The following is a 14,327-nucleotide window of genomic DNA, read 5'->3' as shown; positions in this document are numbered from 1 at the left end:
GTGTTTTTATGGGATTTGCTGACAATAAGAATAGCACCAGCCTTATACTTTAAGTGTCACTGTAGTATTCTACGGTTTGTGTCTAATTTACTGTATGTGATACATGAGCTGAACGGTGAACAATGCATAAAACATACAGTATTTTGATTGCCATTACGATCATGGAAGCAGTAGCCATATGGCAGCCTGAATAACGGGTTGAATATAAAATAAACACATGATGCAGGGTAAGTCAACACTGAATTTTAATCATATACAATTCAATTATATACTCTGAACAGACTTAGATGAAAAGTCAGCTACACTATTCCTGGTAGAAGTATTGTTGTATATCTTACACAGCTGCTTTGGTATGTCTGGCTTTGCCACAGTAGTTACATTCACTGTGTTGCCTATAAATACTGTACAAAAATAAAATGTGCTTTGACATAAAGCAAACTCTCTCTGTTACTAGATTTCTATTAACAGGAAAACATAAGGCTTTAAATGACACACAGTATATGCATTTTCAATTACCAGCATCATATTGAACAGAATAAATTATAACTTGCAGTCGGTGTTTGAGACATTTTTCAAGTCTCTGTAATGTTCTCTCATAATATAATAATGTCCTTAAGGTTAATAGTCCATATTTAAAGTGCATAAAAAAAGAAAAAATATCCACTCAAATGACAAGAAAGGATATAAATTTAGGTCCAGGAACAGCTATGTAAAATGTCTTTTTTGTGAGTGAAAATAACCTAAAATATATCATTTTCTAAATGCACTGTTGCATGTGTACTATGAAGAGTATGTTCTTATTCTCCGATAAAGTATTTAAAGTTTGACTTGTAGCTGAGCCTGGAGCTGAATTTCTACTCTTTTGTTCCCAGTGTCAGTTCCAGCTTTAAGTCCTTAAGCATAAATATGCCTTCCACCCTCTAACCTCAAAAAAACATACTGAGTTGAAGGTCAGAGGGTGTTTTTCTTAGCAACATGTCTCTGAACTCCGTATTCACAGTCTGTAATGGCAGGACTCTCTCCACTAGATGGAGCTCTCTTCCAGCAGGCAGTTGTGACTCCACTTACTCCATTCTTAGGCTCAGGATAGGACAGTTTATCAGTCGTCTGCAGCATCTAGAGTCGACATGTCTGATATTTGCTGTGAGGGGAGGTGGCCAACTCGTAGAAGAGGACATAGGCGTTGCTGCTGCGAACTTGGCTGGAGGACATTGGGCTCACTCTGCACAGAACAAATGGTACACAATGTAGTTGTAACACTGAAGCATTATTTCTTATAGAACAAATGCTTGCATTTGGGTTTTTAAGATGTTTTTAAAATTCAATATAGCTGCATAAGGTGATAAAAGGGGTCCAAGCACATAATTTGACATACATATATTGTACAACTTTTAAACCACAACCGTTCACAACAGATGGGCAGAAACAGAAGGATGCACACACCTTGGTGGCAGGCTGATTTGAACAAGTAACCTTACAGGGCATGACCATCAGGACAACACAGCTGTCACTAACAGCAGCTTGCACTAAACAGAAACTTAGCTTTGCTGCTTGGACTCCTACATATCGGCACTGAAATTATCTTAAAACTACAGGCACGTACACGTAATCTGCACAGTTAATTTGCCATCAGTAAATTATGCCAACCAGTTGACACAACCTTTATACATCTAGAATGAGGTCACGTTATCTTGATAGCAGGCATATAAAGTCTTCTCCTTATCTGATAAGTAGTTGTGTGAGGTGATACCACATGAGGAGTAGATGTGAGAGTTGATACCTGGAGTCGTTGTAGCTGTACCACTCCCCCAGCCCCGGGTTCCTGCAGTAGGCCGTGTAATGGCCTCCCAAAGCGTTCCCCGAGTGGTTGGATACTGCATACAGGTTATACACAGCACGCTCTGCAGGGAGAGACAATACTGTCAGTCCTTACTTATCAAAATCCAGCTGACCTTGGAAAGTACATGAGTGTTTGTCCTCCTCTCCTCTGGTGACAGTGTGCCATCTTCGGCAAATACTCACCACTGTTCTCTGAGGTAAACTCCCGCAGGTCCAACTCTTTGAGAGGGAAGTTGACATAAGTGGAGAGTTTGCTTGCTCGGGTGTTTGAGTCTGAGAAACGCTTCAGGTCTGAGAGGAACGCTGAGTCAAGGAGCCAAATTATAGTACTTGAAGTGCAAATGTGTTTATTTTATTTACACAAGTAACTTCTTCTCCCCTTTATTTCAGATGGATTTATATTAAATAGGGCTGAAACGAACAGTCAAATAATCAGTTAGTCAATCGATAAAAAAAATAATCCGCAACTATTTTGATAATCGATTAATTATTTCAGTAACTTGCTACACAGTCACAGGTTCCAGCATCTCAAATGAAACAATTTGCTGCATCATATATAATAGCAAACTGGATATCTTTTTGTCAGACAAAACAAGACATTTGAAGACGTCACCTTGGTTGCTATAAAAAGCTGTAATTGGCTTTTTTTTTTTTTTTTTAATTCATAGAACAAACGATGAATCAAAGAAATAATCGCCAGATTAACCAATAATGAAAATAATTGTTAGCTGTGGCCCTAATATTAAATATAATAAATTGTACTTTTACTCCACAACATCTACTTGACAGTTTTACTTACTTTACTATTTACGTCAAAGGTTTTACATATGACATATACAGTATGATGCTTGCTAAATATGATGCATTGCTACAGTATACAGAGTAGTTAGACTTACAGTAGCACCACGTGGACCACCTTAAACATGAAAACTCTTTGTAGCATTGCTTGCTTTTTTTTTGGCCACTTGGGGGCAGCAGAACAAGATACAAACACAACACTGACATATTATGGCCTTATAAAGTTGCTGTGGCTAACAGATTAGCAAAATGTTGCTTATTTACAAATCCAGCAGACACAGAGTGACATTAGCATTCACTTGGAGTCATGTGTCTGACCACCTGATGAGTTTAAGTCCGATATTCACTCTCCTTTTAGCTCTGTTTTGGTCTCCACCTACTCCTGAGAAAAATATCTGGCTCTGTAGCTGCTAAATTCTCAGCTATGTTCACAAGCTTGTTGCTAGTTTTTATTTCGTTTTTGTTGCTGAAAACATTATTAAAAATTGGATTGATGATGCACACACAGCTTCTTCACTTAACTGGACACTGGCTCGCTAAGCAACTATAGATGACTGTTTGAAGTCCAAGTCCACCAAACTTATGCATATTTTTATCATAAGCAGACTGTTAGCATGGTGAATGCATGTACATGCTTTAAACAATAAACAAAAGGTGCAGCTGATGTCAAAAGTGGGAAAAAAAGGATACGAAGCACAAGAATCTGTGGGAACTTCTGGATGCTGAATCTTTTGGTGCATTTCCTTCTGGCATTGCAGCTGTTGCATGTCTGAGAGAGAGTGACAATCACAGATAAGCCAAATGAGATGCTGCTGCTGTATAATCCATATATCATCTTCACAAAGGAATGTGGAGCGTGGTGGTGTTATGTGAGCCATCTTACCGGTCTCTCTTCTCCATCCAACACATCTTCCTTTGTGAAGAGTCTAAGGCAGTCTTTGAGAGTCACCTCTCCTGAGCTCTTCTGCAGAGACACAGATTATGCCCAGTCAGAAAACAGCAAAATACATGAACACTAATCAAGTCCTTTACCCCTGGAGTCTTTCTGAGTTGGTCAAAATATGATCAGATTACTTTTAGGCACACAAAAGAAAAATTTTGAAGTGAAATCAGATAATATACTGTATATTATATTCATGGTCAAGGACTCCAGTGCAAAATAATCATCTTTAAGGTCAATTTGATATGTGAAAACCCTTTACAAAGCGTATGTGTGTGTACTGACCTGTACAATAGGTATTGATAGGTCCCAGAATGGATCAAACACGGTGGAGCGGAAGCCACAGACAGTGCAGGTCAGAGAGCTTTTCAGCTGTCCGACAAACAGATCTACAGGCAGAAACACGAGATGAAGAATTACATTTATTACATATGTACGTTCAAGGATGGATGAAGTTACAGCATAGCTGAAAAATCACTTACCCACTACTTTACTGTCCTCTCTCTCCAAATACATATTCCACATCCGTTTGCCTTTCTCTTCATCCCTGCGAAGGAAAACCATGAAGTATAGCTCAAGTTAAAATGTATTTTTTACTCCTAAACCTATACATGAAATACATAATGATGTTACAAATGTTTTTAGAAATAAATCTTGGATGTTGTCAAAAAAATGCAAATCCATGAAATTGTAGTTTGGAAAAATAAATATTTTCAAGTACTGGTGGTACAAGATTTCTTAGAAAACACATCCTTTTCACATAACAGGGGTATAAGGTCAGAATTGGCCATATAACTACAAAATCTTACGGCTAATTACTTACACCATAAATGTAAATAATTATACAGTTTATTTCCAACATGGCAGCCCGATCAGGCAGTGAAGTGAAGTGAGAGATTTCAGTGACATGGCAGTTTATGAGTGACATATTGGGGGCAGAGGTGGCTGGTATGCCGACTTACGAGAGGTGGTCAAAGTCCTCGACAGATATCTTAGGTCGGACCGTCACTCTGTTCACCTCATTATGGAGGCCATCCAATAAGAAGCGCAGAAACTCCTGGGCGTCCTGCTGACTGCAGAAGGACAACTGATTCATTATTTCATTATATAACTGATACATTTCTGACAACAGCTGTTTTTTTTTTTTACAGCTACATTTAGTTAGTGTAAATGAAAAGGCTTATAGTTACAAGGAGGGAAGACTTACTTGCAGCCCACAAATTTGGGAGCGCATCTCTGGATCTGGCTCCTGAAATCAGAGGGACTGATGACCTCGTTGTTCACAGAGGTCCACAGGTTCTGAGTCAGTTTAGCGAACTCTGAGATAGCGGGGCGAAAGAGAGAGAAAGACAGAAAGAAAATTAGACCATGTTTTTGTTTCCACCAATGTCTTTTACAAAATTGCTTGAGAGCACAAAATTCTTAATACTATTTTTTTAAAGGGAACTCCGCCAACTTTAACCCTTTATTGATAAAATGAAAGTATTCTCTTTTGTGCTTATTTGAATGAAAATAAATACTATAATTTAAACCTGATATGTATGAAAAAAGTGGCCTATGTGTGGAGATTTTTTATGGTAAAGTAACAAAAAAACATAACAAAAACCTTATCCTAACCTAAACTTGTACTTTTTGGGCATGGAAGTTCACTCTTGACTTTGGGATCAGTATGTATATCCAACTCACTAGCTTTCCCAGGGCTTTCAACTGTTTCTCACAGTATGTATCAGCAAAACTTCATACAAATTACATATAAACACTAAACCAAAACTGAAAAAAACCTGGTGAGGCAACTTTTTTGTACTAATTATAGAGAAAATACAAAGTTTTGGTACAAAAAATAGTGCATTTATGTATTAACTGTTGAGAAAATAAGGATATTCTGAGGATCTTCACACATGGAGTTACAGTGGTAACTTGTGAGAACATGCTGTGCAAACACACACTCTAAAAAGCCCTGCAGGAGTGAAATAGTCTGGTGCGAGCCCAAATTCTGCTGTGAATTATAATTAGAGTACAATGTGATCTACGTGTAGTTTGATCATTTTGTTCTGGTGTGTCTGCCCCGTGAAAGTGTGACTTTTAATAATCAGGGTATTAAATTGTCAGATGTTTAGTTGACAATCTGTGACATACTGCTGAACCATAAAGTGACTTAACATTGACAAAGCATTGAACAGGTCTACAGTGTTTCTCATTACGCAGCTAACTTGTGGTTTAACAGCTCAGAGGCTCATCCTACCTTCCATAAGAGCAGCGTTGGTCCTGCAGCTGCTGTTGAGGTCTGTGCGGTGTATGTCTCTCAGGCAGTAGTCTCTCAGCTCTGGAGTGTTACTCAGACATTGTAGGATTGAGTTCATGAAACACTGTAAATAAAAACAAGACAGAGAAAACCATAAGAATTAATTAAATGAAGATTTATTTGGAGGTTTGGTGGTGATATACCAGAAAGACCAGAAAGAAAAGTAAAAGCACTTACTGTGTTACCCAGGTTCCTCAGTCCCACCAAGCCTTGAGGATTCTTGTTCTGCTCAAAGAGAAAGAGAAAGGAGATTCTAGTTCACTCGTATATTTGTTTGGGGCATGATACATTTGACAGATATCACATTAAAACTTTAAACAGCCTGTAGAAACATTTGATTTATTATTCAATAAGTTCTGAAGGAAAGATGTGAGCATGCTACAAATGCAGATTCACTTTTTTTCATTAACTTTTTAGTTTTTTCAGCCATTTTTTGACCACTTTATTCACAAAAGTGCAAAAACATTGTTAAGCAAACACGTTGTCATGGGCCCAAATGGGACTGACACATAAAAATGTTCCTATTGGCCCCACATATGTGTCTGTCAATTGGGGTCAGTAAAGGGGCCGAGATCAGCTAAAACGTTTTTTTATTTTTTGTTTCTATGTTGGGCTTATGACTGGGTCAAAGTGGGCTACAAGTGGACCCACATGGACATGAGCCAAGATAAGCTGGAAGTGGGATTTTTATGGGCAAAACTGGGCCCTTAAAAGGATATGTTTGATTATTGTATGGGTAGAACGTCAGTTATAAGCCAGATTTAAACTATAAATTAATTAATAGAGGCTGACAGTTTTCTGAGCTATTGTCCTTTGTGTTCCCACAATTATATTCACGTCAAGTAGGACTGCAGCTAGAAATTATTTTTATTATCAATTAATCTGCCAAGGACTTTCTTGATTAATCATTTGATCTATGTAAAGTCGGAAACTAGTGAGAAAGTCAAAGATGAGATGACTTTAATGTTTAAATGACAAAGAAAAGCAATAAAATCATCACATTTGAGAAGCTGAAAACAGCAACGACGATGAATCGATTATCAAAATAGTTGCTGTAATTTTCTGTTGATCGATTATTCATCCATGTCCAGTGAATACATTAAGATGTATTGACGCTAAAGAGACACATGCAGCAGTTTTCTAAAAGTGCTCATATAAATTAAAGTTTTTGGGGTACAGATCCTCAGACCGGCTGCACATCCCAGCAGAGAAACACTTCAGCCTGCACACAGTCTCAGCATGATGGAAACTACTGTATGATAGCAACCCTGTCACATTTCTCAAGTGTGACTAAAGCCTCGAAGGACTGCGTAGCACTCATCTGACGCACACCACTTGATGGTCACATTGTTGGCAGCATCGCGGCACTGTGCTGTGGATACCAGCGACTGTTCCACATGCTCTGATGAAATGTCACAGTCCTGACCTCTGCGTTACACCGATGAGCCCACCAGCCACCACTCACACCGCGGTGACATCACACGAGCATGTGACGCAGGCCCGAGGAGAAAGGCTCTACTGAGAACCAACGGGACAGGACGCGGCGAACAAGTGTTTGTGTGAAGAGTTTCACATCACCGCCCGAGTAACAGATCAGCTGGTTTAGTTTCCGACATATCTGGTGTCACATGTAGTGAAGTGTTAATCATCTGTAGGCTCAGACTGATGCACATCTGACGATAGAGTTACTTTTAGATTGAGATGGTGGATGTATGTATGGCCACGAAACGCCAGAGCAATCACAAGTGTTCAGCATTTTCTTCAAAATTTGTCTTAAAGTTAATCTTAAAGACAAAATGAAATTTAGACAATGCTGGAACACTTACATGCTGTTCTATCACAGAACTGAGTATCTTTGGGTTGCGGACTGTTGGTCGGAACAAAAGAAGACATTCGAGGGCGTCACCTTGGGTGCTGGGAAACAGTGATTGATATTTATTTGATCATTTTCAGACATTTTTTAGACCAAACAACCAACAAATTCCTCAAGAAAATAATCAACAGATTAATCAAAAATGAAGTAACTGTTAGTTGCAACTTTAAAATCTATTCTTGATCCCTCTACCTGTGCAAAAATGAATACATAAATGGGTCTTGGGTAAAGTAAAGGCTTCATATTTGGCAGTACCGGTTGGGTTCAAGCTGGGTCTTAATGACAGAACTGTAGCAGGGACCCACTGGAACCAATTTAGTTAAAAAGATTCATAAAATGTACAAAAACAATAATTCCATGCTTTTCAAGCAGTTTTTAATGTCCCCGTTGTCCTATTGCTGATAGAATATATAGCTACCAATGCTTGATTTGGAGCAAAAACAAGAAATATTATCCTAAAATGACTTCCTCGTCTAAATCTAGTCACCTGTTGCTGAGATGTTTCACTGCGTAAGCTTTAGACAAAGTAGGAGAAAATTCTAAATATCACTTCTTTAAACAAAGTGAGTTGAATAATTGTGGTGAATAGATTTTACTCTTTGACACCCGTATGTGTATGTGTAGCGACGCCGGTATCTGAGTTTAAACAGGTGACATATTGGCTTGTGACCGGTAGCTCTTCCTGAATAAGGGAACATAGTAACAGAGTAACATGATGACTCTGAGCAAGTCAGCACAGTTACGCATCAACGCCTCTGCTGACGGCTGAGCAGATCCATGTGGAAATACCAGCGTCAAGGTAGCAGCGCGCTGATGGAAGCATAAATAAAGGAACAAATGTAAACATGGATTTGTGCAGCGACCCGTATATCACATAGATATATATGTTGTAGATTTTTTGGTTGTTAATTGTACTACTTGTGAGATCTACTGTGTCTTTCTTTCTTCTTTTGCTGTTGCTGGATAAAACATGTATCTGCAAAAAAAAAAGAGTGCATGTTCCCCTTTTATTGTGCAGTGTACTATCTTTACTTCACTCTATTATCTTAGCAAATGCATTACATTTTTGCTACAGTGCTCAGATTTTCAGATACAAGGTGTGATTTAAAGCACAGAGCTAAGCAGAGAGCTTGTATTTTGATAACAATTTGCTCACACTGCGCAGAAAAGACATTTTCAAGTAACTCTGAGTAGTTTTTTGTTTGTAACAAGTCTATTTAGCACATGATTTAGTACATCCTGGAGAGTGGAGAGATGTAGCGCCTCATGATGAGCTTTTCAACCCTGAAAATAGAGCTGTGACAATATAAGCTATTAACAGCCTGTTTGGCTTACATTTCATTTATTTTTTTTTTCCTTTTTCTTCTCTGCAGTGTTTGAAGGTGACCATATGGTTTGAGCCCCAGTCTGCTGCATTGCTCCGCTGAATACTGACCAGCAGGGCTCGGCACACTCAGCAGGTGGCTTGTGATTTAAAAGACCCGTCTAAAAAACCGAGGAAGCGAATCGTTCACGTAATCGCTGCGTTCTGAACAAGAACGCTCTCCACTTGTTGGCATGACTTCAGAGAGAGAGACAGAGCCAGAGAACGTAATGTCCTAAACCAGCTATGCATGCCTAGTCAAGGCCATATAACATGTGACGAAACAAGCAACACACACATGGTGCCAGATTTGCCACTCCCTTGGAAACAGTATAAACATAAATCTCTGCTACATGGCAGCCGGGCTGGGAACAGTCCAACATATAATACTCAAGTAGAAATATTGGTACTTTCCTGAACCTGTACAAAGTAGAGTAAATAGTACTGAAAAAACCCCAAAAAACTAATTTAAAATGTTGTTAAGTTGTTGAATTCATTTTTAAATCACTGACAATTCTCAAGATGTTTGAAAAGGCAGAGAAATCTTCTTTTCTCTGCTTCTGATGCTTGTGGAAAGATGACAAAAGTTGCACCCTGACAATGTAATGTAACAATGTAACCCTGCGTGTAACGACAACACTAAGAATCTACAGCCATACATGCTGTACTTAGTGGCGCTCGAAGATGAATGCTAACGTCAGCATGCTAACATGCTAACAACGACAAAATGCTGATGTTTAGCAGGTACAGTAAAATATTTACTATGTTCACTGTCAGTTTAGCGTGTTATGATAACATTTGCTTATAAGCCCTAAACTCAAAGTACAGTTGAGGCTGATATTTTGTAATGAACCAAAGTATTAGACAAATTGAAAGTCATTAGGAATCATCCTCTGGGGATCATGAATGTCTGCACAAATCTATCCAGCAGTTTTGTTGAGATATTTCACTCTGGACCAAAGTGGAGAAATGAGGAGCGACATGGAGTGGCTGCAACTAATGATTGTTTTCATTATTTTCATTATTGATTAATTAAAGAAAAATAAAGAAAAATGCCCGTTATAAATCTCAAAGAGATGTCCTCGATTATCCTGTTTTTTCTGATAAACAGTCCAAAATCCAGATATTCAGTTTATTATCATGTATGACATAGAAGAACTTCAAATTCTCACATTTGAGAAGCTCCAACTACTGAATATTTAGTGTTTTTGCTTAAAAAAAATGACAAAAACAATTATTCGATTATCAAAATAGTTGCGCATCATTTTTCTGTCAACTAATTATTGAAGCTGTGTCAATTACATGAAGAAAATCTAGTACAATCATATTTCCATCTTTCCATAACACCGTGGCAGAACATCAGTGCATACACGTCAGTAGTGAGAGCACAGATCCTCCGTGGAGACCAATAATATCCCCTACAGTACGAACAAGGACAAGGACGTGAAGTGATCTCATTCACACTACTGTAAACACATCAAACACCATGGACACAAATATGTGCAGGCTGTGGGCATCTCTGTGTATTAACAGAATGTCCTGTGCAGACGATAAAGGCATCAGTCTGGACACATTCCTTATCAGCAACGCTCCTTCCTATTACGCAACTAACGTCCCACTCAAGCTGTTATTTTGATGCAGGCACTGCTGTTCTTCTTAACTCTGCTGCATTGTGTTCCTGAATGTGTTCTGTGTGCTTACAGCTCAGTCATTCTCCACTTCAGGGCTGATAAAAGCCTAGAAATCAGATTTGGCCCTCCATAAAGCTCTGTTGGGACTTGCATATAGTTTCAAAGTTGAATAAGATGTAGAAAACTGATTTAGTGATCATTGTGATTTTATAATTTGTTCTTTTAAAGGCTGCACACAAAGACATTTTAGTGCACAACTCACTCATCTGCCTTTTTCACAGTTTTCATTCAACAGTAAGGACTAGCTTGTATTTTATGCTGTCTTTTTTTTTATTTCCTCAAGCATCACTACCTCAATGTTTCCATGGATATGAATCATTATTTATCATTTTGCACAGAAAAACCTTTTAAAAAACATTTTATGAGTGATCATAACACTTATATGAACATAGGATACGCTTACATCAATTTTTTTCTTTATTAAGAAGTAAATATGCAGTTTTTGCCAGTTATATAATACTTGAGTGAAATATATATTTTGCAACAATATTTAAAGTAAATTTAAGAAAACAAGTTGTTTTCCCCTGACTGAAAGTAAAACATTCAAACCAACCATCATATGGTTTAAATTCTTCATGTTAAAAGACAATATTTGACAATTCAGCAAAGCTAAATGATTTAATTTTAAGGCTGTTGCAGCCCTAAAATATATCTGTGGTACAAAGTAAAAATAAGCCCATAAGAACTTTATAAACTCTGTGTGGCAGCCAGAAAAAATGGTTTCTTTTTCTTTAGAAAGTTGAACAGGATGTAAGATAAGAGGAGGATGCTTTCACACACAGTTGAGACCGACAGAAGCAGGTGTGCAGTGGTGGTTCATATAGACTCACCTTGGCCTGGTTGATGATCAGACCCATGAACGTGGACACCAGCATGGACCGGGACAACGGCGGATTCTTGCGCCGCAGGTCAGATTTGTCTACGGGTAAAGCGGCCGGTTCCTCCGGTACTGTCACCGTGTAGGAGTGTCGCAGAGACGGCATAGTAGCGCTGTTGAATGCTTTCCGACACCAGGATGGTATTGTCATCCACTGAGAGGCTCTTTATTGAAGATGTTGTCAAGGAAAAATCAATCGCTTGTCGTTTTATTCTGTATTTCGGGGCTGTCAGTCTCTTCTGCTCCCGTACGCAACCTTCCTGTATTAGAAAATAACAGAGGTGGTATGTGTGCTGGAGTTTTTACTGCGTGCAGTGAACGCCCCCTCCCACCCGGAGAAGTCTGATGCTGCCTTTAGGTGCTGTAGGAAACATTAAAACTCTTACACAGCAGCGCGAGAAGAAGCTGTTATGTAATAAGAAGTGACTTGGTTGCATTAATATTAGGTTTTAGGACTGCAGGGATAAAAGCCATGTGCTTTTATCCCCCCCAAGAGAGTCACTCCTGATTTTAATTTAAGTTAAGTAGATAAGTTAATTTCGGTTTTTTAGAATATAAAATAAATGGTTTCTTGCCAGTTCTTGTGCAGGAAAATTATCCTGAATTTGAAACAATTGACACTGTTGGGAAAGATGTGTTGACACTTGTCAAAATGTTATACTCGGGGTGGACTGTTCACTTCTTTAAGCGTTTTCTTTGAAGAGATGGTTTCAAGAACATGGTTTGTTATTTTTGCAATCAAATATCTTACAGAGCAGAGCTGCAAAAGACAAAGAAGCTTTGAAAATTGCTAAAATTACTCTTTATGTGATGAGATGAGATAGTGACTTAGTTGCCTTAATATTATATTTTATTTTCACCAATGGCTTATTTTAGGATTAACAACACCAAGGAGAGTTACTGGTCTACTGATGAGTTTTCTCTGACACTTTTACACTAAAAGTCAACAATTAGTGGTTATGTAATTAGGGAAATTAATTACATTTACTCAAGTACTGTAGTGAAGTACATTTTTGAGATACTTAACTTGAGTAATTCAATTTCATGCTGCTTTGTACTTCTTCTCCACTACATTTCAGAGGAAAGTATTGTGCTTTTTACCCCACTCCTTTCATCTGACAGCTACTAGTTGCTTTGCAGATTCAGATTATTAATACAAAATATATAATAATCAACAAATAAATGGTGAAATAATGTATTATTAGAGATTAAGCAACATAAAGTGGTTAAAATTAGCTCCACGTTTACCAGCTGCAACATTAAAGTGATACTTACACATGAATGCATCAATAATTATAATCCAACTCTTGAAATGAGCCATTCTACATAATGAGTCATTTTACTTTTGGTACTTTGAATATATTTTGATTGAAATATTCAAATCTTTAACGCAGGATCCCGCTAAAGATACTTTTGCACATTTATTATACCTGTACAACAACTGCTAGCCGCTGAGAAAATTAAGAAAAAAGTATCCAGACACTGCAAGGGTCACAGAATTTACTAGACTGACCCGGCAATAAAGACACTTGATTAATGTGCTGAAAATGTTCTTCGCTACAATCTGCTGCTGCAGCCGTGTGTTTCAATACTCATCATATTTTTTCTTTCAAGTAAGCAAAAGTGTGTGACATTCATTGTTTATCTGAGATCTGGGTAGCTGGAGTTGAGAAGGAAGTTTGATATGTCTTCTGAAGAACTCTGTCTGTCTATTGTAGCTGTAAGAATACTAGTGTTAAAATGATTTTACTCTGCAGGTTTAGTTGTTTCAGCATTTTTTTATTAGCATCCCTATAGACTACATTTGTACGATATATAACAGTTATATAAACAGATAATGATATACTTTATGGAGTGAGCTGGTTTAGTGTCAAGGACACCAGTGGCTTGGGATTGCTCAGTCAGCACTTCAGTCAGCAAATCAGTACTGATAATGGAGAAGTAGCACAAGAAACTGAGGCACTATTTGAGCAGGATCATCGTTGTGTTTCAAGAATATGTTAAATTCTCAAGCGACTGCATCAAATCAGGCAGAAATAAAGGTATCGCTGTTCATGTTTGGGTTTTTTTTAAATCAGTAATTCCACTAAAACTTCTACAATTTTCACATTTGGTTGATAAGATGGTCTTAAGAATGTGGTGCAACCTTTACAGTTTTTTTTACTTCTTAAAAAAGGCACAAAAGATTTCATATGTTGGCAGAATATAAATCTTTCATCAGCTTTATTCCTTTTTTTTTTAAAAAAACCTCAACTCCTACTTGAGGAAGTTTCTTACTTTGACTTTGATCTTTGACTGTGGTTCTTACTTATTAACTTGACACAGAAAGAGCTCACAGACTGATAAGAAGCTTGATTGCTGCCTCGTAAACCTTCAACCATCTACATTCACCTTCATCTTCTTGCTATAACAGAGAATCACTGAGCAAAGTCTTTCAGACTCACGTAAAACATCATAATCAGCAGATGAATCAAGTTTTATATTATACCAATAATTGCATATGAGGAGGGTGAAACTGGGTTTTTTTTTTTTTTATCACAGACAGTATGTCACAACTAAAGGCCCTAGCATCTGTTGAAGGAAGTGAACAACATATGGAGCTAAAAAATTAAACATGATAAAATCAAAAGTGTTCATTCCCTCG

General features: G+C 37.8%; 1 protein-coding gene across 1 annotated transcript; it reads right to left on the bottom strand.

Annotated features, from left to right (window-relative positions):
- Positions 1 to 228: 228 nt before the first annotated feature.
- On the bottom strand, positions 229 to 11,978 carry LOC121909639 (ubiquitin carboxyl-terminal hydrolase 2-like). The gene is made up of 12 exons (XM_042430169.1): positions 11,637 to 11,978; positions 6,057 to 6,104; positions 5,820 to 5,943; positions 4,785 to 4,896; positions 4,540 to 4,650; positions 4,060 to 4,124; positions 3,863 to 3,966; positions 3,521 to 3,601; positions 3,328 to 3,406; positions 2,023 to 2,130; positions 1,781 to 1,901; positions 229 to 1,222 (listed from the first exon to the last, which is right to left on the bottom strand). The coding sequence occupies exons 1-12, from the start codon at positions 11,832 to 11,834 to the stop codon at positions 1,117 to 1,119; spliced, it is 1,257 nt and encodes a 418-aa protein (XP_042286103.1). The 5' UTR covers positions 11,835 to 11,978; the 3' UTR covers positions 229 to 1,116.
- Between the last annotated feature and the right edge of the window lie 2,349 nt (positions 11,979 to 14,327).

Source organism: Thunnus maccoyii, chromosome 13 (assembly GCF_910596095.1).
Source record: "Thunnus maccoyii chromosome 13, fThuMac1.1, whole genome shotgun sequence".
In the NCBI taxonomy this organism is placed as follows: domain Eukaryota; kingdom Metazoa; phylum Chordata; class Actinopteri; order Scombriformes; family Scombridae; genus Thunnus; species Thunnus maccoyii.
Note: the sequence above shows the minus strand (reverse complement) of the source record. Positions and strands in the feature narration are given on the sequence as shown.

What these genes read in the sequence shown, in the direction of transcription:
- LOC121909639 (XM_042430169.1), bottom strand. Translation starts at nt 11,834, where the DNA reads ATGACAATACCATCCTGGTGTCGGAAAGCATTCAACAGCGCTACTATG. An exon ending in GAGGACTTTGACCACCTCTC is followed by an intron (nt 4,125 to 4,539) that starts GTAAGTCGGCAT and finishes TTTCCTTCGCAG; the next exon opens with GGATGAAGAGAAAGGCAAAC. An exon ending in TGGATGGAGAAGAGAGACCG is followed by an intron (nt 3,407 to 3,520) that starts GTAAGATGGCTC and finishes ACTCTCTCTCAG; the next exon opens with ACATGCAACAGCTGCAATGC.